At 51.3% G+C, this 23,961-nt stretch overlaps 7 protein-coding genes across 7 annotated transcripts; 1 reads left to right on the top strand and 6 right to left on the bottom strand.

Moving 5' to 3' along the window:
• Window positions 1-3,298: 3,298 nt before the first annotated feature.
• Window positions 3,299-5,572, bottom strand: CGCS363_v006371 (Vegetative incompatibility protein HET-E-1; the record flags this gene model as incomplete). Its single annotated transcript, XM_036638220.1, has 1 exon — window positions 3,299-5,572. One exon carries the CDS (start codon window positions 5,570-5,572, stop codon window positions 3,299-3,301), a length of 2,274 nt encoding a protein of 757 aa, XP_036496526.1.
• A 1,867-nt stretch (window positions 5,573-7,439) lies between these two features.
• On the bottom strand, window positions 7,440-8,453 carry CGCS363_v006370 (uncharacterized protein; the record flags this gene model as incomplete). The annotated part of the gene is made up of 1 exon (XM_036638219.1): window positions 7,440-8,453. One exon carries the CDS (start codon window positions 8,451-8,453, stop codon window positions 7,440-7,442), a length of 1,014 nt encoding a protein of 337 aa, XP_036496524.1.
• A 1,138-nt stretch (window positions 8,454-9,591) lies between these two features.
• On the top strand, window positions 9,592-10,453 carry CGCS363_v006369 (uncharacterized protein; the record flags this gene model as incomplete). The annotated part of the gene is made up of 3 exons (XM_036638218.1): window positions 9,592-9,838; window positions 9,890-10,378; window positions 10,446-10,453. The coding sequence occupies 3 exons, from the start codon at window positions 9,592-9,594 to the stop codon at window positions 10,451-10,453; spliced, it is 744 nt and encodes a 247-aa protein (XP_036496566.1).
• A 497-nt stretch (window positions 10,454-10,950) lies between these two features.
• On the bottom strand, window positions 10,951-11,673 carry CGCS363_v006368 (uncharacterized protein; the record flags this gene model as incomplete). The annotated part of the gene is made up of 1 exon (XM_036638217.1): window positions 10,951-11,673. The coding sequence occupies one exon, from the start codon at window positions 11,671-11,673 to the stop codon at window positions 10,951-10,953; it is 723 nt and encodes a 240-aa protein (XP_036496567.1).
• A 346-nt stretch (window positions 11,674-12,019) lies between these two features.
• lacB-1 (putative beta-galactosidase B) lies at window positions 12,020-15,134 on the bottom strand (the record flags this gene model as incomplete). Its single annotated transcript, XM_036638216.1, has 3 exons — window positions 12,020-13,248; window positions 13,301-14,294; window positions 14,352-15,134. The coding sequence occupies 3 exons, from the start codon at window positions 15,132-15,134 to the stop codon at window positions 12,020-12,022; spliced, it is 3,006 nt and encodes a 1,001-aa protein (XP_036496394.1).
• A 3,975-nt stretch (window positions 15,135-19,109) lies between these two features.
• CGCS363_v006366 (uncharacterized protein) lies at window positions 19,110-20,042 on the bottom strand (the record flags this gene model as incomplete). Its single annotated transcript, XM_036638215.1, has 1 exon — window positions 19,110-20,042. The coding sequence occupies one exon, from the start codon at window positions 20,040-20,042 to the stop codon at window positions 19,110-19,112; it is 933 nt and encodes a 310-aa protein (XP_036496395.1).
• Window positions 20,043-21,435: 1,393 nt separating this feature from the next.
• On the bottom strand, window positions 21,436-23,078 carry CGCS363_v006365 (Satratoxin biosynthesis SC1 cluster protein 4; the record flags this gene model as incomplete). Its single annotated transcript, XM_036638214.1, has 8 exons — window positions 21,436-21,731; window positions 21,783-21,850; window positions 21,907-22,289; window positions 22,349-22,416; window positions 22,475-22,511; window positions 22,561-22,742; window positions 22,802-22,937; window positions 22,989-23,078. The coding sequence occupies 8 exons, from the start codon at window positions 23,076-23,078 to the stop codon at window positions 21,436-21,438; spliced, it is 1,260 nt and encodes a 419-aa protein (XP_036496392.1).
• Between the last annotated feature and the right edge of the window lie 883 nt (window positions 23,079-23,961).

Raw genomic sequence — 23,961 nt, 5'->3', positions numbered from 1 at the left:
ATGCCTACAATAAGGTACCTACACCCCCCTCAAACAGCTAGCGGTTAATTGTGGCGGTGTAGTGTAAGTTGGCAGCACCGACTGATCCGCAGTGTGGGTGAGCCCTCACACCCCTTCTTTCTTCTCTGCAGAACCTCCCATTTTCCACGACAAATTTCTCAGCCTGATTACTCCAAGATCTCTACTATCAAGCGTTGAGCTAGAGATCGTTATCGCTCAACACATCGCATGGGTGCCCTTGATATGAGGTTTAGGTGGCATATTGAAGCCCACGATCAGATCCAAGAAAGGGATGTTGGGAATCACAGAGCTCGCTGTCTTAGGACCATCGAAATTCATACCCAAACGACGCTCTCTACGACGGTCTCACGAGACCCAGGTCAGACAAATATCTCAGGTGACCAACCGTTTTATCATGGCGTCAAAAGGATGGATAAACCGAGTCTTTTCTCCACCGTTGCTTCAGGTGGCTCCCAAAGCACGGGACGACAGTGAGGACCAGACATTGCGTAGGACTTCAACAACATTCTGCGAGGATATTTACTGATGAAACAAAGACGAGGTACATCGTCGTCTCTCGGATACGATTCTTTCTGGCACGGTTGTCCCAGAGACACCGCCTAAGCAGTCATTCGCCGCGCAGTGTCTTCCAGAACAGTATTTGAAGAAGCCCAGCAACAGCGATGTCTATATGGCAGAAGGAATAGGCCGGCTTCAACTAGATACCTTGGATGAAAAGTCCTCGGAAATTCAAGAGCAAGAGCCATGTAAGTTCGAGTTTCTCAATTCTCTGTTCGTTTTCCAAATAAATGCATGGCTTTCTGAAGGATATCAAACAACAGCTAATTAACTACAAAAGCCGTGGCAGGTAACGAAAACACCACAAGTGATGTCGTCGTAATCACAGGAGACGACCATATCATGCCCGATGCGACCGATTCGACGGCCGTATTTCAAAATCGATCTGGACGCCATCAGCCCAGAACAACCCAAGTCAGTTCGAGAGGCCATGCTGCTTCCACGAGCGATCAACGGCAACCCTTGAGGTCCAATACAGAACCGTCGGGGATTACATACCAAGCTGAGAAGCGACCACCAAAGCGCCGAAACACCGAGCCGAATGGAGATGACCCGGATCACACGCGTAAAAAGAATAAAACGTCTTCAAACGATGCCCCATCGCGGTTTGCTTGCCCTTACTTCAAGCATGACAGGGTCAAGCACCTTGACTGTCTGCACTTTCAACTAAGCAGAGTCAAAGACGTGAAGCAACATATCTTCCGGAAACACCAGTTCCATTGCCCGAGGTGCTTCGAAATATTCCCGGACAACATGAAATGCGAAAAGCACATCATCAGCGGCAGAGAATGTCAACTCGGCGAGCACTCAGAGGAGATCGCAATTAGAGATAGTATATCAGAAGATCAGAAGAAGGAATTGTCATCGAGAGCAAATAGCGGAAGGGATGAAACTAAACAATGGTTCGCAGTATGGGATGTTCTTTTCAAGAAAGAAGAGCAACCAGACTCTCCACTTCTTGGCAGCGAGGTTGCCGAGATGATCGAAGTTGTTCGTGAACTTTGGGCAAAGAATGGCGCTGATATTCTTTCGCGACGCAATGCCAATTCGGCCATTGATTTCGGAATTGGAGCCATGACAGCTCCGTTGCCTCCGAGTTGCACCACGATATCCAACAATATGCCCCCGGCGAACATTGATGCAACTTCTGTTACGCATGCAAGTCAGACCATGGACTCACTTCTCACCGAGCTTGCGCACGTCAGTGCCCCCAGCCAAAGCACCTCGGCCAACCCGAACTGTCTACACAACGACGAGTCCAGCTGCCTCGGTCATAACTCTCGGACAGACGCTGTAATTACTGTCGATACGATTCAAGAAGATGACGCGGACATATTCGCGGAGCCACCATGGAATTTATTCCCGCAAGATCCCATGGTAACGGATGTTGAGGGTACTCGCCCGATAATGACTCCTTCCGCAGATATCTGGCCTATCCAGACACAAGGATTCGAAGACCACGATCTAGCACACACTTATTTCGAACCTACGGAACAGATTGCAATTGATCCCACATTGACAATAGGAGATCTGCCCCCAATCTTCTCGGAAGATTATCATCTTGTCACTCAGGTCGATCTGAGTTTCGCAGATGCAACTCAGTATGGAAATAGCTGAAGAATCTCAGCTCGATGCACAGCTGAAGATGATGCGTTGGCTGCTTGTGATCAACTAGATACTCGCTAGTCAGTGATCCGAGCTCTGGGTATTAATTTCATCTAACATGTCGGTACACGGGTGGACAACTGACAATTCGCGATTCGTTGAGAATAATAAGCTGCAGGAACTGTCACTCAAATGCCGAAACGGCACGTTGTTTGGATTGAGGAGGGAACGTAGCAGTGAATTACAATGCCCGGCAACATCTGGCTACATTAGCTTGATTAACTATCTGGACGTTGATAGAATGTTGCGATGGAACAAATCATCGGCCTGTACGGGGACAAGCAGAACACCCCCGAAAAACATCTCGCACATGTAATAACATTAACCATGGAGAGGAAAGCTGAAATTGTCTTGCCGCATTTTTTTTTTTTTTAAATCGATTTCCTTTTCCTTTTTTCTTTGTTTTCGTACTTCAATTCTCATCTGTTTGTTGTTTTGGGCCCTTTTATCATGTTAGTAGCGGTGCTCATGTTTAGAGAATCCGGAGGCTCTCAGTGAGACGAAGTCGCCGATAACATTCGTTTAATCACAAATAAAGCCGCCTATTAAGGCTATGGCACACGAAAGTTTCCGACATGAAACTGGTATACAGCTCACATCTCTGTTTTGAATTGGAAGAAACGGCGAAGTTTGATCGTTAGACATTTGCCCGATGGCCGAGTCACAGGCATTTGGACTAAGTATCTACCTTAGGTATAGATGTGTTGATTATGACTTAAAGCATGATATATCCATAGCTATAAACCCTCCGAGAAGTAAAGGTGTATTGCGGCTTCTTGCTGTTCTAAAGAGAGTTGATGACGAGGAAAGGAAATTACTGTGCTCAATACGTTCCGGCTACACTCTTGATCCCGCCACCTTAATGAAGCTCGAATTTGAAGTAGGCCCATTTTAAACCGACAAACACCGCTGACCCAACAAAAGGAAAAACGAGGACAGATTAACGATTCCAGTGAACATTTTACCACAAGCTGACGCCAATGACGACAACTGTCTCCTCCATAACGCGGAGAAGAAGTGAGTGGTTGGACTTGAACGTATGTGAGTAAACCTCTCATGAATCCTGGACCAAAGCTGTGATGGCTTCAGAAAGGACCCTAGAAGATAGGAGTTGAGCATCGTGCCACTCTGACGTGGCTTCCGTCGACATGGTTTGAGAAAGGGCCTTCTCAAGTACAGCCTGACCATGTCTATGCCAGAAGGCCCTGAACTTCGAAACCTTCAGCCCTGGGCCGCTTCGAAGATGTGAAGCTGGGGCTTTCAAATGCGGAAACAGAATTCGCCACGTCTGGTGCCATTGTGACTCTTCTGTAGGGATGTACCGAGTATTGGCGATGAACTTCCTGTGATCTTCGGAAATGCCCTCAAAAGGGAATTCGTCAAGAAATTCGCAGGTTCGACCAATGATATGTTGGTTGCGAGCAGATGCCAGACCGAATGCATTCTTGCATGTTGGGCAGTAGAATGGCAGACGGTGGTGTTGTAGAATATGCCGCCTCACATCATCCATACTTCTGAGCTCATGATGTTTGAGGCAATTGACATATCTATCGGGGTCCTTTGCGAAGAACGGGCAAGCAAATTCCTGGAGAATCGCCCGGGAATGAATCCCTATCGATGGGCGGCCTTGCTCATTCGATCGTTTGATGCGTCTCAGTCGCTTCTCAATAACGTGATTCTCGGTCTCCAGGAAGATTGAAAACCTGCGCAACATTGTTTGAGCGAGTCGTGCCTCGAGGAAGTCTCCAGGTATACGAATATTGTCGAGCGTTTCTTTTTTGGGAACTCCACTGTCGAACTTGTCGAAGAAGTCGCATTGATGGACATCAAGTCGTGCTTCCACCTGAGCAGGGGAATTCGCTACTGTCGTTGGCTGGGAGTCGACAGACGCCACGGATACTGATGAATCCCAGTCGTCACCAAGCTGTGTTTGCTTCGATGCCTCCAAAGAACCGTAGTCGTCATCAGAGAAACTGCCATCGTCGTATTCATAAACTTTACTGACTTCCACCCAGGTAGGCTCTTCTGCGGCCTTGATTCTTGGGCTAGGCGGATTTGCGGTTAAGGCTGAAATGCAGGTAGATACCGCCTCAGACTCAGATGTCGGCGATCTGTTGACAGTAAGAAGCGACGTATCTTGAGGAGACGATACCACATGGAATTCCTCTTCCGTCGAATTGGAATCTGGGTCGAAAAGGGTATCCGTGCTTTTGGTGGCTTCGAACCGGCTCCCGGAGATAATAATTCTCATCGTTGTTGATTTTCCTTCCGTAGGTAGCCCTGGAAGTGTGTTTGGCATGATGCGTTCATAAATATCATCGGCTTTCTTTCGAAAGAGAATCCCGCGATGCTCATTAGTGTCATCGTCGTGGAGCTGTAGACCGAGATCAAGGAAAACGGATTCGCCGTGCTTGGTAACCTGGCCCTCAACGAGCACACCTTTGCTAGTCAACGCTGCAAAACCACGGAAGACTCCAGGAAAACGAGCCGCAGGTGACTCGCTGAAGTTATCAAATTCTACAGGAGATTCTGCGAAGATCCCTCGACTGTTCTCATTCCCGTGGCTGGTCCAGGCAAACAGTGATGCGTCGTTGGAGTATTTGAGGATTTCCTCCTGAAGACGAAGGAAGGAACGGCGTGCCCCTTCTCCATACACAGCGGGCATGCGAACATCGAAGACTCCTAATAGGGAATATGCGACATCCTCAGATCTGGTCCCCTTACGACGGGATGCCCATGTCATCCTGTGCGCGACGGCTGTCTTGCACAAGCTCCGCTGTTGAGTTAGGATGTCCTGGTCGATGCCAGTGGTCATGGAGATCAACGCCGGCAGCGGTGCCGTCGCCCGCTCACCTCTGAGATGCCACTGAGCATCGTAAAATTGGACTCTGACCGGTAGAAGAAGCTCCTGGAGTGTCCAAGCCCGATTCCAGAATTGGCAGTGAGCCCAGGTATCCTTCCAAGGCAGGGATGGCCCGCACCGGAGGTCGGCCAGGAACGTGATGCAAACGCCAGCTCTCCTCAAGTACCCGGGTAGTGAATTGATGTTCTCCGAGACGTCAGCGCTAGAAGCTTTGTCAATGCAGGCGGCATCGATCCAGACGTATTCATAATTCTGAGTTTGCGCAATGTGGCAAAACCTTTCAATGATGACGTGGATTGCGGATTTGTCGGTCCTGATAAGAGCGTTGGTGTTGTCGTTGTTGTCGTACTTGGTCCACTCGTCATCGGCTGGCGATGACCACGTATGAGAAAGAATGGCGTAAGGCACAGGTGGAGGGAAGTTGAAGACATGCAATTGACCAGTATTGATATGAAGAAGCTTCATTCTCAGTAGTTCTGTTATGACGAAGCCAAAGAAAATGGAATAATATCCACGTTAACGAGGGTGGTAGGGCACTTACGTGATGGGATACGCGGCAAGAAACATGGGTTTTTGTATGTTAAATACACGAATGCATTTGAGCTCTGGCCAATGAGAAGGCGAGCACACATGTGGCGGGAACGTGCAGATTGTGTCGGCTGGACAGGGAATGATCTGACGCCACGGTGATAGGGCAGATCATCCTAGCGTATGCCCTCGTCTCTAATAGCGGCCTTGCGCAGGATTTATCATGAGACGGCATCACCAGTCGCCGATGCAAGGCAGTGGGATGCTTCTTCGTCAGTTTTGCGCAAGCTTTGGTCGCAATTGACTCACGATTGCTGCAAAAAGTCCGGAGAGCCCGTTTGCAGCCTGCTGAAGAAGGTGAGTCGGGGGTCAGCGGCCCCCGAAAAGGAAGAGGCGGGCTCACACCGAGTTGCCGATGACAAACGGTGTGAGGCGAAGCTACCGCTGACATGGCCGAATTGGAGGCAGCATTTCTGCCTAAAACTCTTTCTCAGCATACTCAGGTAAAAGTCAGGAGCTTTGGCCAGAATAATCCGGATAGCCTTTGTTGACTACAATCATCAACCATTGTGCCATGGTTCACAACATGAACAACTGCATCAGCTTTGTTTCATGGGTAATAAGACCTCTCGAAGAAGATCAAGTCCTCAACTAATCTCATTTTCAAATGCAAATCGTGTTCCCATATGCTTTCCTATAGCAAAGGTACACGAAACATGCGTATTGGTTATACTATGAAGGCTTTATCTGTGCTGGCTGCCATCTAATGTAGCTCTTGTGGCCTTCACAAGTACCATCCCAAGGAGGTTTGCCTTCATCCGCGACCCCATTTACAGTCAACGTTCGTTCGGAATAGAACGGTTGTATGAAAACAAGAGTGAGTGAAAACTGCCAATGAGTAAAAGATATTCCGGCGAGTACACAGGAAGAGGGTGCACATATCGCAAGGCAATGTCATCCAAGTATCGCTGCTCAGCATTGGAAAACTTGACGTGCCGAAAGATCCCAGATAAGGCATTCGAATTTCCGGTGCAACAGACGAAACGTCGGGAAAACGTTCACGATCATCGTCCCAAGACAAAACATATGTCATCTCTGAGACTGAACTTTTGGCTCGAGTCCGATTAAATTTCTAGGATGATGCACCTGGCAGAGGTCAATTTGACAGCCATAAATGTAATGGCGCCGTTCATGCAGCAGGAGCTTTATCCAAATTGTTCCCTGGTTGGCAGAGAGATGGTGACCGACAACCTCAGTTCATTGGATATGGGTGAGGTAGTGTGGTGTTCCATACTTATGCATGCATGACGGTCTGGTCAGCCAGCACAACTGCGCCGAAGGCTGCCAAGGTCGCTTAGTGTGTCGGGTGTCATGTACACGTTCCCAACCCCGACGCGCAAATGCGCGCAATCCAAGTTTTGACGGACTTTCAAAAGGTCCCTTGACGGAGAATTTACTACGTTAGTAATTGCGCTAACCATTTCCACTCGCTTGCAGAACTGCCACGGACTGGTATTTACGGCACCAAGTCCGCACACCAATAGCCTGGGATCAGGAACATCTGGTCCTTGGAAATTGGGCACAGAGAACTGGAATTGAAGCAACATCGGATGCTCAAACAAATCGATCTGGGCGAAATATACTTCTGCCTGGATCTATAATGAACGAGCAAACGCCAGCATCTCAATGTTGTGGTGAGGCCGTGTGAGCCGTTTGATTTCAGTCGTGGACTTCATGTTATCGCACAAGATTAATGACACTTGGCGTTCCTGAACAGACCAATTCAAGCTTTCCGCCCCATCACTCATTTCAACAGGAGGCCATCTCCAGAACCCAGCTCCACAAACTCATAATCAGGAGCTTTATCACCTAGCCGCTTTCCCTCGGCTTCCACGGCTTCTTTCAGCGTGTATCGCGTCCTCACGAGAAGGGGAGCAATAAGCCCGCCGCCCGTCTTGACTTCGTCGTGCGTCGCTATCCAATATTTTGCCCCAGTTTCTCCGACAGCTTTGATGCCATTCAATGCTCCCAGATTTAGTTGTTTCGTCATCCAAATGCGTACATCGTGAAGACCGTGAAGTAGAGCTAGCGTCGAGAATCCTGACTCACGAATAGACGTCAAGTCCGAGGCTTGGATGCCATGGGGTGAGTAGAGGATTGTTTCTGGCTTGCCAAGGTCGAAGGCAATCATGACGGCCGAGTGGTAATAGAGTGCGTTGCCTGCGGTAACGACGCGGCCGATACCCAGCCAAGGTGGCAAACCAGCGACGCTGAGAGTTTCCCTCCAGTCCTCGGTTGATGAAGAAAATGCTGGGGTTGTTGTAACTGAATCAAAATGATTCCACGACCGGATCAGATCCGCCGCTTTGTCGGTTGCAAATACCGGTGTAGATTTGGGTAGCTCCTCTAGTGTCGCTTGATGGCAGTGGTCCGTAAATTCGTGGGAAATGGCGACTACATCGATGTAAGATTTCTCGGCATCATCTGATCCATCAGACTCGTTTTCGAGCCTGGCAAGTAATGAGTTCAGCTCGGCCATGGTCTTGACACTGGGCTCGACGAGATGCCATTGTGTCGAAAACCAAGACGCCACATCGGACTGAGGACCCTGCAGCCAAGGGTCGAGAAGTACGTTGAAGCGCTTCCGTCCGTCGGGGGCTGATTCGGGGTCAGGATATGGGAGTTGAATGAGCCATGTGGTATCGGCGTTGAGGTGGATGAGGATGGGCCGATCGGTCTTGTGGGCCTCAGCCCAGGCCGCTCGATCGCTGACCTTCAGTGTTTGAGGTGTTGACGATGAGCGGTTGTCAATAGCCATGATTGTTGCTTTCTTGTTATTTTGCTTCCACTCACTCGATGACTTCCACGACCAGCAATCTGTTATGCTGCGTAGATGTTCATAGACTAGAAGGAGCGAATGAGGTCGATCTCGGACGGAGGGGTCCGAAAGTCTGTGACGTCGTCCAAACTCGCGTATCCGCGGCACGGCCGCCCGTCGCATCCTGGCCCTTGCCACCCACCGTCTTCAACTCTAGATGCGGGGTTAGCGTAAGGTGGTCATGACCATCGTCCTCAGACCTCCAAAGCAGCATCGATGAAAGAGAGAAACAAATTATACGCCGACGTTAACTACTAAACGGTGCTAAGGTAGCCGTAAATTTACATGATTTTCTTCGCCTACTGGACGGACGGTGACGCTGACAAACGAGATCCTTGATAGCCCCGAATACTACACTAAAGTCGCAGACGCTTTACACCGGAAGAAGATAAGGAAAAGGTAAGCATTCTGACGTCTGGTAGAAGATAGTTGCATACTTGTTAACTTCCATTGCGATTACGCCAAAGTCTTTGTCGAGTTTAAATCTGCGAATAACCTCACTTGAGAATTTCAGATGGATGATTGATGCATTTTCCGATGTGGCGCACATATCGCAAAACCTGGCCAACGGATTTGTCTGCTGTTTGGGCTACTAGACAGCGCATGTTAGCAATGCGCCTTGTGCCTGTGGCGTTCGATACGGCGCACTGCAAGGTTCTTTGGGTGCCAATCGGGAAGATCAGAAATTGTGCATCATTTCCTCGGGGGACTGTGGCTTGGTGGCTAAGCTGACTACTTACCCAATTTCAATATCCAATCATTTGAAGAAGAGTTGTAAATTGTAGCATTGCCTTAATTCGTCCTGCCTAGGCGGTCTCAGATGCCGAGAACTTGTGCCATGAGTGAGACAAAAACAGTTGGCGTACGTAGTCACATCATGCACCCGTCCACCATGCAGTTCGGATTTGAGACCGAGAAGATCGCCCAATCCTTTCCCCAATGAAGCAAAAGTTGAACATATCCTCTTCCTATAGAAATAGCCTTTTGTTCGCACTTTCAATCAATACCAGATTGGAAAGTTTGTCCATTCTATAATTCTGTTATCAAAGCTTTGTTAAAAGTCTTACAAAAACGCACGATGCAGCCGCATGCTACCCTTATTCTCATCGCTGTTCAAGCAGCTGCAGCTGCAGACCAGTTTTGGACTGGGAGGGAAATTGATATGGGGCCATTCGGGAGTGACCCGTTCTTCAACAACAACCAGTCAGATGAGATCTACCGGGAAGCCATTACCAACCCGAAAGCTATGCGGTCCGTCAAATTTGTCCCGTTCTCGGGTCTAATAAGCCCCAAGGTCTACGGAAGGGACCCTTACTGGACTTGGAGTAAGTGGCAATGAGAGTTGAATACAAAGATAGGACTGAAAAAGTCAATAGGAGTTAATGTGACGGAATTCGCCTTTCCCCCGGGAATCAACGTTACTGATGCCGTGACTGGGGCCGAGCAGCCCGTCGAAAACCCTTCCTACGTCAGCACAACCTGGGACTTTGCGTGGTCCAGTGGTGGGAATATCTCACAGGCCTTGGGCAACTCAACAGGACCGCTTTGCGTGTCGATCTTGGACATCGTGGCGTACCCAGCAAATGTCACCAACCTTTACACGGATGAAAATACCAACAGCACTGACTGCACGCCAATTTTGGGAGAAGCCTGCGTACGGGCCATTCTCACAGAAGGCAGCAACTTCAGCAGAGGAACAACATGCAACGAACCGAAGAAGTTGTGGGGCACGCTTCCCGAGTGCAATAATACTATCGGATACGCCGTGGAGAAACGCCTAGACTCTAAACTGTTCAACGGCACTTTTGGCGGTGGCGTCGCAACAGCAAACCTCAACCCCGATCCGTCCAACTCGCCAAACGCCAGTTCGTCAGCTGAACTCAACAAAACCTTTGGCATAACTAGCGGGAAGGGATTCATGGGCCTTCATAGCGGAGTGATCCCTGGAGCTAATGCCACGGATATATACTTGGCCGCCGCGAATTCTCTTCAACTCCTCATGATCAGTCATGGATTTGGAAACAGAAGTCTTGGAGAAACTCAGCTTCATTGTATGAGGGCGAACACTACCCAGCTGCCAGTGGACGAGAACGAAAATGGAGGGGGGCAAGAGAATGACGCTACGCGTATGCAGTATCACGTAGCTTGGACCTTGATCATTGTGGTATTGACTGTGCTGCTGGCAAGGTCTACTTGAGGCTGTCTTTTGGTTATATTACCTTCTCACCTGGTGGGATGGAAGCCTTATCTGTCAGCAGTTCGTGGTTCTGATGATGTCTGAGGTCACCATTTATTCGAACCGCGCACAGCCTGGTACTAGCAAGGCCTTGTTTAATAGTAATCTTAGTGAAACTTTATTCTAGTTTCTCCTATTTTGCTAAGCGCTGTCATTCCCCTGCTTTGGTGTATTTGTGTACAGTTCAAAGGACGCAGTCGACTATGCTTCTAAGCGGTTCTTCATCTCTTGGAACTGCTGACCCGAAGCGAAACCCCGCATCACATCTGCAACATCTTTCCAGTTCTTTTCCAGTTCTTCAGAGGACCGCGCTTCTTCGATAACGATGTTGTTGATGCAGAACTCAATCCAAAGAGAGCGGCTCGGGCTTCTCTGGCCGGCATACTCCCCAACAGCATCCAAGGCCTCGAGAACATCCTTTTGCAGGTCATTCACGTACTTGTTCACCTGGAAGACGATGTCTCCGATGGTCACGCCAGCATCCGAGGTTGCCCGGATAATCAGTGATTCTGGGGGTCGATACGGCATCCGATCGCAGCATTCGCATGGCACCTCAGTGTCATCTTCCGGGCGATCTACTGTGTGAAGGTCTTCCCATGCATCGCGACTGCCATAATGGTCGAGAATGTCGATTGAAGCTTTCAACGAGGATATGGGAGGATCGGTGTACAACTCGATGGCAATAGGGTGTAGCGAGGAAGTATCCTCTCCAGGCCGGGTTTGGTATGGGTCCTGTTCAGAGTCCGCATTTGTTGGGTCGCGGAGCACTTTGATCTCATAGAGCGAAGCAAAGGCAGGCCATCGGAACCGGTTGAACCCCAAGTTTAGAGAAATTGGTTGAGGGTTTCGGCGCTCGATGAACGTCTCCAGCGGGGGTAAGGACGGTGCAACCGACGATGTGGGCTCGATAGATGGGTCTTGCATTATGGCAATGTAGGAACGAGTTCACGGCAAGCCACAAGACACCGATGGCAAAGGGAGGATGAAAATTTCGCTGCGAGGCCTCCGAAAAATTCGTTCCTTTGATTTAGGCAGTGATTGCTTGGCAACACTTACCCCGGTCCGGCCCTTGCGATGGCCTATGCCACCAACAGTCTCATGGGTGTGTCTCTGCCTGCCTACCTGAGCTCCCCCCAAAAATGAAGTTTTGCCAACGGAGCGACTGCGCTGCATGCAGAGTAGAGTCTATGAACAGAACTGGTGTCATCTTCAGATGATCCAAAGCTGGCTTCCATTTCCCTGCTAACAAGCCTCCGCGTGAAGAATAAAACTAAGCATATCGCAACCTTTCCTCTCCCCATGTCGGCTGCAAATCTTTAGAGTCGAAGTGAGTGTCCAAGGAGCTGGCCCGGGCCTCTGTGATATTCCAATCGATTCCAACGCTTGCTCCGTTCGAAGATTGCGCCCAGACAAGGACCCCAATCACATTATCTCCGTTGAAGTTTAGGATGCCGGGGTGGACGGGGAATCTGGTGGCTGAGTTGACGTACGGTGAGAAGCGGCCATATTGGTATCCATTGACGAACAACAAGGCTCGTGTCGTGCTGTTGCCTCCAGGAGTGCTCAACTCGAATTGAACCGAAAGATCAACACCGGCAGGTATGCTCAAAGGTACAGTCGTACGGTAGAAACGGACTGTGGCGTTGTCGAAACCTTCCGATGGTGACGCCGTCGGCCAATTCGAGTCATCGAAGCCTGGAAGATGCCAGCCAAGCCGTTCAGCAGTCCACCCGCCCTCGTTGTAAGCTCCGCGGACGGGATCAAGAATCTTGCCTTCTGAACGACCGGCAGTTCCAGTCAGCTTCCAAGAGTCGAAGCCCTCAGAGCCAACCAGCGTTGCGTTGAGGATCCCTCTGATTGACAAGGCCCCTCCGGCTCCTTGGTCATGGCCGGAGTTGTCTTGTATTACGGTAAGCACATTGGTTGTGTTTTGCGACAACGTGTCTACTGGGAAGTCTAGAAGTAGTTTTCCGGAGGCCACCTTGGTTCCTGGGCTGCCTGGGAATGCCTCCAAAAACCGGCCGTTCAAGTACACTGAAAATCCGAAGGCTTGACCACCGTAAAGGGTAAGAGACACTCCATCTGCAAGACCAGTAAATCTGCCGCGATAAATGAAGGAACCAGTATGGAATCCATAATCATCAGCGTAGAGGTACGGAATGGTAGCGTCGTTCTTTGAGTTCTTCGTGGTTTGATGATCAGCATTGACCCAGGCTACCCCGTCATCGGAATAGTCGATAAGGACTTCTGGCAGAGAATCTTGAACTTTCCAGGGCCCCAGGCTCGGCAGCTCTATCTTCGGTGGTCCCGGAATTCTCCCAATGAGACTACCGTGTGGTGTTGGTTTCGTGTCGACTGACTTGCCGTTCCAAGTAACTTTCTTGACGTTGGAAGGTGCAAACACCTCAAGCTGAGCATCTTCAAGTGTGTCTCCGGTGATCGCGATCACATCTGAGCTGATTTGTGCTTCGCGGACGAGAGAAGGACCGTGTACCAGGACTTTTGGAGTTAGTCAAGTTTGGGTACGAATGTTCCAAGGGAAGAACCTTACCAGTCTGATTGACCGGAGTCAAAGGATCGTTTGTCAGAGTCGGGGCGAACATCGCATAGGCACCAGATCGATCAACCATGATGACCCTTGTGTCTCCAACGAAGGCGACACTAAGTCCATGGCCTTGAGTGAACTTCAGTATGCTGCCGTGCTCAGTGACGTTTACCTGGACATCACTACAACCGTCACAAGTCTGCAACTTCCCCTGGTGAGAACCAGTAAAGCAAACCTCCCCTGACTCATCGGGGTGGACCCAAAGCACCAGCGTCGGCTTTTTGTCCATCACGGCGTACGTGAATACTTCAACTGTGGAGTAGAGTAGCTTGTCGTGACCAATTGGAAAATCTGACACCAGAATCTTGGCAACATGGCCCTTCAGAGACGTTGCCGGCGCGATCTGTGGTACAGTGAGAGGGCCAGCCGAAGTGTTGACGTGAAGCTGGAAGGTGACAGACTCATCGCTTTTCGAGTCCGTGTGTCGAACAACGTAGAATCTTGCATTTGTGTCCGGGTTGCGAAGCTCAGTTGCAGAGACGGATGGGTTCGTTGTGTAGTTGCTGCCGCTACCGATGCGGTCTGTCTTGGCCAGGTCCTGAGCAACTCTTGTGAAAAGCGCTAGGTTCTTGATCTCGTAGAAGCTGTCCCTGAGAGACCGATCCTCAGCGATGGGTGCAGAGTAGTCATAGCTGGTGCCGAGGAACGGGACGCCAAGCCAGCCCCAACTTGTGCCTCCATAGGTCATGTAGAGGATGAAAGCCGTCATTCGCTGATCAATATTGTGGCGGTAGTAGAGGTTGCGAAAATCGGCACCGACTGTGTCTGCGCAGCCATCCGGATATCCAGCAATCGGGACCACTTTCCCGCCCTGGAATTCTGGGCTGAACATTGGATTGCTTGGTGAAGACCTTTGGAAGTCTGGTTGGTAGTCTAGAAGAACCCAGTCTCCGGAGCTGCCGGAGCTACATTGATCTGGGTTGCAGCTCCAGCAAAGGGGCTGTCGGCGATGTTAGTACTTTTGTTCTTAAAAGATTTGCGCTGACTTGTGACTTACATAGGAATCGTAACCATGCACGTCGACGTTTCCGCCCGCACCAACTGTATCGTAGTCCGAAGCCCATGAAATGTATCCAGATATATCATTGTGAGTAAGAGGAATCTCGACGCCGTTGTTGACTGCGACCGCCTTGAGATCTTCCATATAGTCAACAGAATTGTAGTTCGGAATCTTCTCGTTCTGATTTGACCACTGCTGGGGGTACTCATTCTCGATCTGAAAGTTGATGACAGTTCCGTTCTTGTGAATCTGGTACGGGGCGGCCAACTCGGCTACAGATGACATGTAGCCGTTCCACGCATCGGTGTAGCTCGTGCCGTTCGATCGAAGTTTTCCGTAAGCACCGGTCGTAATCCACAGTGGAAAACCTCCAGCATTGAGCTCGCCGTTGATGTATGGACCAGGCCGAGGCGTGACGAAGATGCCGTGCTTCTTGGAGTACTCCAGAAGAAGTTCGAGATTATGAGCACCACTGGAGAAGTCCAACTCCCCGTCCAGTGGCTCATGATAGCCCCAGTGTGAGTAGAACGACATTGAGTTCATGCCCATGGCCTTCATCTTCTCGATGACGTCTTCCCATAGTTGTGGCACGGGGATTCGAAAGGGGTGCATCTCACCGCCGAAGAGAAACTTCCGCTGTCCGTTGATGATGAAGCTGTAGTGATCCCATTGTACGGCATCGGTGTAGGGAGTTTGCTTGATCGGCCAGGTATCGTTGTCGGCTGCCTGGGAGCCCCCGAATAAGGAGAGCAAGCCCAACGCGAATATTGACAAATGCATTGTAATCAGGCTCGGAAGAATGATTTCGGATGACAACCGGGGATCATGAAGGCTCGACGGAGCGTGATTAGAAGATAAGCCGTTTATGGGGACTAATATCTAGCTTCCGTCTTTCTGCTATGGGCATCCTAAATTTGATGCTACTCGGGTTATCATTACCGCGTCTCTACAGTCTACATATTTTCCGCGAAGTAACCTGTCATGTATGCGAATCAAGATCTAGTTTGTGTTCGTACTGAGTGATCGTTGTCTTTACATTGCTTAGACGCCACCATTGGATAGCTCTCGTGCGGAGAGATCCTTCACTACAACCTTCTGTGCATGGTCAACCGGAGCCATCCGGTATGAAATTGCGGGGTCTCGTTGACAAATCTACCACGGAGCCGAGACTATTTTCTCCGTTCGTCATGAAGCAGTTGCTTAATTGGGGAGGAACAAGACAGTTGGGTGGAACATGAGGTAGCCGCTGTCCAAGATGGGAAATGCATTTCTTGGCTGGCTTCATACACCCAAGGCCACACGGTGTAACAGGGTGCGAGACATGGTACCTGCAAGCCTTCATGTATCTCTCTGTTGCATGGCGGTCTTTTATCAAGAGATGCTTCCTTAGCTCAGAAAGAGACCCATCAGAGGCGATGAGCTCGCTTGCGCCATGTTAGCCTGGTCTTGCTAAGATCTCGATTCAGTCAAACCTCTTGCTGAGGCAACCTTCAGTATGGTTTGTATTTGGCCTCCTACGTGCCTTTTCACGAGTTAACGCAGAGCAGTCATTCATCGAACCATTCTTTGCATCTTGGAATGCTTCAGGTGTGGCGGCAGACTTCCTCAACAACTTCCAATCCCCGCCCACTCTGTTTCGCCCGTACGTCCGTTGGTGGTGGCCTCACGGCGCCGTTGAAAACGATGAGATCCAGGCTGAGGTTATCCAAATGGCCGAAGCTGGTTTTGGCGGCGTCGAAATCGAGGATGTCCACCACAGCACCAGTGAAGGTACTGAATGGCACATTGACACGAACGGCTGGGCTTCCGAACCTTGGCTAGACGCTGTCAAGGTTGCTCTTACCGAAGCCAACTCGCGTGGCATGGGCCATGACTTTGCCTTTGGGCCAGCCTGGCCGATGGCAGTTCCGAGTATTGTCCCTGATGATGAGGCCGCAGCCAAGGAGATTGTTCTCGGCAAAAGCATTATCAATGCCACGACTACGTACAACGGTTCTGTTCCGGGTCCTTTCTCCAAGCGAAAGGATGGTGTCAATGAGCAGGAGCTAGTTGCTGTTCAGGCCTGGCGCATCAGTCAAGATTCTGACCCATACAGCAATCCGGTGTATCTGGACTACGGATCCATGGTCGACTTGACCGATGCGGTGACGGACGGTGCAGTCGCTTTCTCACCCCCAGACAGCTCCTCATGGTTGCTCTTCTCCGCTGTCATCCGTGGAACAGGGCAACAGCCCGAAGACTATCCCCACACGACACCAACCTCCTATGTCGTCGATCACTTCAGCGAAGCTGGCGCTCAGGCCGTGGTTGACTTTTGGGAAGATCAAATCCTGACACCGGAGATGCTTGAACTCATAGCCCAGACCCCAACATCGCTGTTTGAGGATTCCCAAGAGATGGTGTCCGCCACGTACTGGACACCCAACTTTGCCGACGAGTTTCTGTCTCGCCGCGGATACAGCGTCATGGACATTCTCCCTGTTGTCACGCAGTACAAAAACAACGCCTACCTCTTCCTGTTCAACGACTCGGAGGCGCAACGAGGATCTCTTCATGACTATCACGAGACAATCACCGATCTCTACACTGACTATCACGTTGCGCCCCTCCGGAAGTGGCTGAACTCTCGCGGGATGAAATACAGGGCGCAACCCTACGGCATCGACAAGTTGGACAGCATGAGAATCGCCACAACGCTGGATATTCCGGAAGGCGAATCTCTCGGGTTCCAAGTTAATGATGACTACCGCGTCTTGGCTGGGGCAAACAGCTTCGCTGGCGTCAACATCATGTCGAATGAGCTTGGAGCTTACAATAAGGCCGCGTACGCAACTACATGGGCCAAGATTCTGGGAACCGTCAATTCCCAATTCGCCGCTGGCCTGACTCACAACGTCCTCCACGGTTTCTCATACATCTACGGCCCGGAAACGATGTGGCCTGGCTGGGGGGCTTTTACTCCGTACAAAGGACGCATCGGTTACTCCGAGTCTTGGGGTCCTCGCACACCAACTTGGATGCACGCTTCCGACTTCACAGCCTATATGGGAAGAGCTTCCTACTTCACATCGCAAGGTATCCCCAAGTATGATTGCGGTTTCTTCCGACAGAATGGGGCTTCGGACGATCACTACGTCGGCCCATACTTCACCAGCGAGGGTGCTCAGATCGGATGGGCGACAACGTACGTCGACGAATACTTGCTACATCTACCGTCGGCTGTTGTAAAAGACGGCCGCCTTGCACCTGACGCAGGGAATTACAGCTTGCTTGTTGTGGCAGAAGATCCCGATGCAGGCCAGGCCCAACTTACGCCCACATCAACCAGGAAGCTGAGAGACCTTGCCGATGAGGGACTACCGATGCTTTTCCTGGGCGACTGGACGTCACCAGGTTCTCTGGGTTTGTCTGAAGCTGGATCTACTGGTGTCGCTACAGACGTCAAGCATCTCTTGTCCTTGAGCAATGTCGTGAACGTCGCCAATTCAAGCGACATCCCTACTGGACTCGAGAAACTTGGGTTATCCCCAGCTGTCACACACTCGGCATCCCCACTGATTCACATCCGCCGCGAGCATGGCGACTTTGATCTGTACTTCTTCACTGCCAACTCGTCATCAACGGGTGTGAGCCAAGACGTCTCGCTTTCGATCCGCCACGAATACGTAGCGCCGCTTGTGCTTGACGCTTGGTCTGGCGAAGTCAACCTAGCTGGCCAGTACACCATTGTGAACGGCCGGCTCAATATTGGGATGTCCCTCGAGCCACAACAGTCAAAGATTCTCATCATCTCTCCATCGTCGGCGGATGTCGTACATGTAGTGAATTCCACTGCCGACTCCATCTTCCGCAACAGCACAAGCGGGCAGCTCTTTGTTCGGAATGGTGAAGTTGGAGATTACAGGATCGTACTGAGCAATGGTTCTCAACTTACAACATCCTTCAAAGCTCCCCTGCCTGCATTAGCCCTCACGTATTGGGCCTTGGAGCTTGATGACTGGCAACCAGCAAATGAGAACCCTTCAGACGACGTGGAGGATATCGTCGCGACTAAGTTCGTTCACCACAGTCTCAACCTGACAACACTTACTCCTTGGTCAGATATAGATGGACTGCAGAATGTCTCTGGGAACGCGACCTACTCCACAGAGTTCGTTCTTGGAACAGCGGATGCACCATACGTTTCTGACACAGGTGCATACATGGAGCTCGACATGTTCCAGGGGTCTTTCAGGGCTAAAGTCAATGGGGAAACACTAGGTTCTCTCGATCAAATGGCTCATCGCCTCGACGTCAGCAAGTGGCTTCGAAATGACACCAACACCCTCGAAATAGAGGTGGCAACATCACCCATCAACCGGATGAGAGCATTTCAACCGCAATACTATGAGCAGTACGCGAGGCAGAAGTACGGCTTGAAGTCTGTCACAATCCGACCGTTCTCACAAGTAGCTCTTTAAGACTCTAATTGACTTATTTCTCATTCATGTGTTGCACATAACGCCCCATGTAAATGCGCCCTGAATAAATATTCGTACATGATTGACGGCGAGCTCAGTGATCTTATCCCAACCACGAGCACACGACCGCCCCCAAGAAAAAAAATGACAGAAATGGAAATCAAGAAACACGCGCGCTCCGACACCCGGAAATGCTGGGCTAATGAGGACCAGTCCGTTTGGGGGGGGGGGCTATCCGACCACAAAAACACAGTCGAGATCCGAATGGCGCGCGGGGATCTCTTATGCGGACCTGCTACGAGCCGTCACCCAGCACCATCCAGGCATTGTCGGAGACGTCGTGGTTGGCAGCAGCACGCCCTCTCCTACTCCTCGGACGCGCCGCCGCCCAATGCTGCTGCTCAGATGAAGAAGTAAAAGAAGAAAGAGAAAAGCGATCGGAATCAGAATCAGTTGTCAGGTCGGGGGTATCCTCGGTGTCGGAATCGGGAGGGCTCAGGAGCCCGGAGTCAAATTGCGAAGTTGTGAAATCGGAGGAGTCGTCATCCTCGGACGGGGGCTCGTCCAGGTCAGGCGAACAGAGATAACGGGCGAAAGATTCGTCGCGGCCTAGTTCGGCGAGCGAAAGGTCCAACGCCAGCTGTAAGTCATCTTCGTATGAGCGCCGTTGAGCCTGACTCCCGCGCGCCCGCTTGGCGGGACGGACGGTGTACTCAGGTTCAGGGTGCGCGATTGAGCCCAACTCGAAGCCCTCGCCACGGAGATGCTCATCGTCGTAAAGGAGACCAAGGCGATAAAGTTCGTCGAGGCCTTCTTCGTCTTGTTGGATTCGACTCCTGGTCGTGCCGGAGAGCCGGAACGCGCCCTGCCGCTCCAGGGACGGGGTACGGCGCCGTTGTGGGGCCTCGCCCGGAACTCTAACCCCGTCGAGGGCCGCGAGCTCGCGGCCCTCGTCCGTCTGGTCAGAGCGCCATTGCTGGATGGAGCGGTTGGTCTGCTGGCGCCGGCGGGTCCGGTGCCTTTGGGCTCGTCGCTGGTAATTGGCGTGGAGGACGAGATCGAGGAGGTGGAAACGTTGGTCGGCGTATTCTCTGTTCAATGACAGAGAGCCGTCGGCGCGGAGGAATGCGCCTTTGTAGTGCGCGCGGGTGCGCGGGTGGGTGACCTGCGAGGGGCCTTGGGAGAGAAGATTTAATGCATCGGCGCTGTTGTGAAGTGAGAGACCCATAGTGGCGGTGTTTCGGGAGGTAGGCTTATATATTTGGTGGGTGATTCGATCGGTGTAAGTGAGATGGGCGGAATGTGTCCAGAGAAGCTGATCGAAGTGGGAGGAGGGAGTGTCTTCGCCGAAGGGCGTGGGATGAGGGCGCAAGGGCGCGTGGCTTGTTGCCGTTTTCTTGATGTGTGCGTGTCTTAGCTGACGATAGAACGTCGGCGAAGGAGGCAGATATATATGGCGAACAGGCTGCCTGGTGTTGGGCTGACGAGTGTTGGTGATGTTGCGCCTACGTGTGGATGGATTGGGCATGGTGTAGGCTGTTGTCGTAGGCGTCTCTCGAATCCCTGCACATTGGCGGCCGAACGCTCGTCTCAGGGCCTCGCTGTCGACTTGTTAGCGGCCATTTGGGGTCGCTCAGGGAGGGTTGCGGCGGCTGGTGATTGGGAGCCGGCTGGATGGCGGAGAGTGAGTCATGCTTGGCGATGATGAGGCGGAGTGCGCGGTTGGTTACCTGGCAGGCATGCTTACAGGGCCTGTGACTTGGAGGCAGGGTTTGCAGAGGCCAGATTCTGGGGCCGAGAGGCATCCCACATGGAGCGCGGTTTTCTATTGAGAGTTGGTGGTCTGGAATGAAAGACTGAGGAAGAAACAAGCTCACATGCACAACGTGGCGAACGGGTAACTTCGGCGGCAACACCGGAGTGAAGTTCCGGGGGAGTCATGGGTGGATGAAACCCGCTACACGCAGCATGAAGGCCGAAATACAGCACATGGCGCCGCGGACAAGTTCAAGATAACACAGCTACATGCTGTTCTCTTGGTGAAACAGAGAGATATGATTCATCCTGAAGATAACGTTATTGTCTGATGTTCAATCCGTCTTCGCATCTTTTTCTGTGTTGAAGCGGTTATCACTGGGTCGATAGACCCGAGGAATCGGGTTGAGTCACTGGACAGGGCGTACAGCGATCAATTGGGTTCGATGCATGCTTCGATACCCAATATCTGACGCAGCACTGCCCTGTGACTCGAACATCCTTGCCGCAACAGCACTAGAAAGCCATTGTTCGTCGAGATTTTCCAATTCGTCTTCTTGATTGGACAATTGCAATTTGAACGCCATTCCGGAAAACTGGTTTGTCTACCAGTAAGTTCTCCAATGACGAAAACCGCTGTTGTTCACACAGCCGCTGTGCTGTTCTCCCCCCGCTAGACCCCGAGGGTAAGGCACTCACGCTACGCGGCCAGGATACAAGCGGCCGTCACATTATTCACGAGGCACTGTCAATTTTCACAGATACAATGGCACAACAACCAACAGTCTTGACACCAAACGCACCAGAATGTGCTCTCTCATGTATTCGCTACATAGGTAGATGAGTCCGTGACCTCCACCACACCCTTACTGCGAGGCCCGAGGCGAGCGACTTGCTACCGAAGGAGCTATTGTCGTGTCGGTCGCCATCGTCGTCGTCGTGTCGCCGAACGACTTGTTCGGTTTGTCGTGGTACACTTGAGAGACTGACACCGTGCGGCTGCTTGACATTGATGAGCCCATTGCGGATGCCACGGCGTTCGACAGGTGAACAACCTTGGAGGGAAGCGTTTTGAGGAGCTGGCGCACGTTGGGCAGGCAGGCGACGACGACGCCAACGCCGAGTTCCACGTAGGCCCAGAGTACGACTGCTACGGAATCGGCTGGCGCATGTTAGTAAAAGAGTCATCTGGTGTGAATGGATGTGTCCATACCAGTCGTATTCAATGACGTTGTGAAGGCAATCAACGTCTTGATGCGCAAGATGCTGACGATAGTGAGGCTGGTCAGGTGTTAGTCGAAAGGGCCATATCAGTCCGGTGCGTTTTCGACACTCACAAGATACCGACAAGAAACATCGCCATCACACCCAGTTTCTTCTTCCTGTCCATCTGAAGCTTGTAAAGCTGGGTGATGGGCAGGATAAGCATCACCACGTCTAGGGTGATATTCAAAGCAACGTGGCTGAGCCCGATACGGTTCAGGTCCAAACACGTCCCCTCGTGCTCTCCATCCCAGCCGTTCCAAAAGAAGTTGATAGGCTGACATTCGCAAAAGCAGAGGATGACGAAGGATAAACCAACGAGCAAGTTGAGACCCTGCATCAGCCAGAGGATCTTGCGGAAGCGGTTGTCCGGGAAGATCCTGAGGAACAGGAACAAAATTGAGGCCTTGATGGAAGCGAGGCCGATGTAGTAGAAGAACTCAAAGACATAGAGGAGCTGCTTCGAGGTTAGCTTCCATCAACATTTTGCAACCATGAATGCCTGATTTGACGGACCTTTAAGAAGTATGTGATGTCGTAGTCGTGAAGCGTCCAAATATCTCTGCCAAGCCCAGCACGAACGACTAAATTGAGGTTAATCAAGTTTCATAGGGATATGCCAACAGCTATTTGGATACTCACAGAAGAAAAGCTCGATGTAGTAAGCGATGACCATGCCCTGATGAGTGTCAGTGCCCACGGCGTCGAAACAGAAACGGCATTCTTACAAAAGCAATCATGATAACAGTGTCATCAGCCCCCCACACTGAAAGCTTCATGGCCTTGGAAGCAAGCCGCATAACCATGAAGGCGACAGTAACGACAGTCACAGCGCCACTGATCCAGTAAATCGTGGGCCTCTCGTCCGTGAGGGGGAAATGACATTGTGACCAAGTGGCATTCGTGGTGACTGCGTGTTGTATTAGATGGACTGATCTAACACGCTGTTCGTGACCTTGATGTACTCACTGAGGATCTCTTTGATGCTACATGTCTGCTGGATGCATGGTCCCACGGCTGCGTTGAACTTTGGATCGACGCAGAGACACGCTGCATCGGTGGCAGGACACGTTGACTGCGTGAGCGCCTTGATCATGCAGCTGACCTAGTAACAAAATGTGAGCGACGACAAATGCCATGGAGACTGCTTGCATACTGCACAACTCGGGACACCATCCAGGTCAATGGCCGCCGAGGCCATGCCTAGAAATCCCAGAAACGCCAGAGCGAGAGTAAGGAACCGCATATTGGCTGTTGGCGGTGATCAATATCGAAAGATGCGTTCGTGGACCCGGATCTCGAATTCGTGCCGTCCTGTGTTGTTCTCAGGGTCTCATCCCACCGGGCGGTGGCCAAGATAGTCAGGCACAGAATAAGGACATGCCCAGGAATGGCGAGCATAATAAAGGACGACGGGACAAGAAAGAGGGGTGCGCAAATGACGATGCAGACGCCACATTCTTCTCAGTGATTGAACTACCGATCAGTGAGACACAGTCGCAGAGACCACAAGCCAGCGAGAGCTCCTTGCGCCGGCTTTACGTGGCTTGAAATTCCCTTGTCTCTGGACCTCTAGCTCCAGCTCGTCTACTAGTCGATCTGGAGATTTTGCTCTAACTACCTCTCGCCATCTAGATCGGGGAAGGTGTTGGAGGCCCGGTGCGGGTCCCGGAAGCCGCGAGGGACCGGTGCTGGCAGACCAAGCTGTGGAGTTGGAGGGACGCAAGGTCTCATTGGGAGAACCCCCAGAATTCAGGGGAACTACCCAGGGCTGGAATCAGCAGTTATCGACGGCTACAGACTCCCGTGGTAGCTGGCGGGCGGCTGCTAGCTGCTAAAGGGTGTGGCTTGACAGCGCTAGGCTGTATTCTGGAGTGCTCTGAAGATCTTCATAGCCACAGTTCGGTGATGCTACAGCACGAGTACCCGAGTCTTTCACATCTTGATCTGTTTTGGTAAACTCTTCGTGTTTCTTGTGACGCGGGTGACCGTTGCCGGTTGCTGGAGTGGACCGCCACAGTCCCCAGACACGCGAATTCCGAGACATGGAGGCACCGCATTCGGTCCCAAAGGCCTGGACCATGTGAATGCTTTTTACGAAAGCAGACTTCAAAGGTATGTATGACGAT

This window comes from Colletotrichum siamense (assembly GCF_013390195.1).
Source record: "Colletotrichum siamense strain Cg363 chromosome Unknown KSG_Cg363_contig04, whole genome shotgun sequence".
In the NCBI taxonomy this organism is placed as follows: Eukaryota; Fungi; Ascomycota; class Sordariomycetes; order Glomerellales; family Glomerellaceae; genus Colletotrichum; species Colletotrichum siamense.
This window is presented reverse-complemented; position numbering and strand designations above follow the sequence as displayed.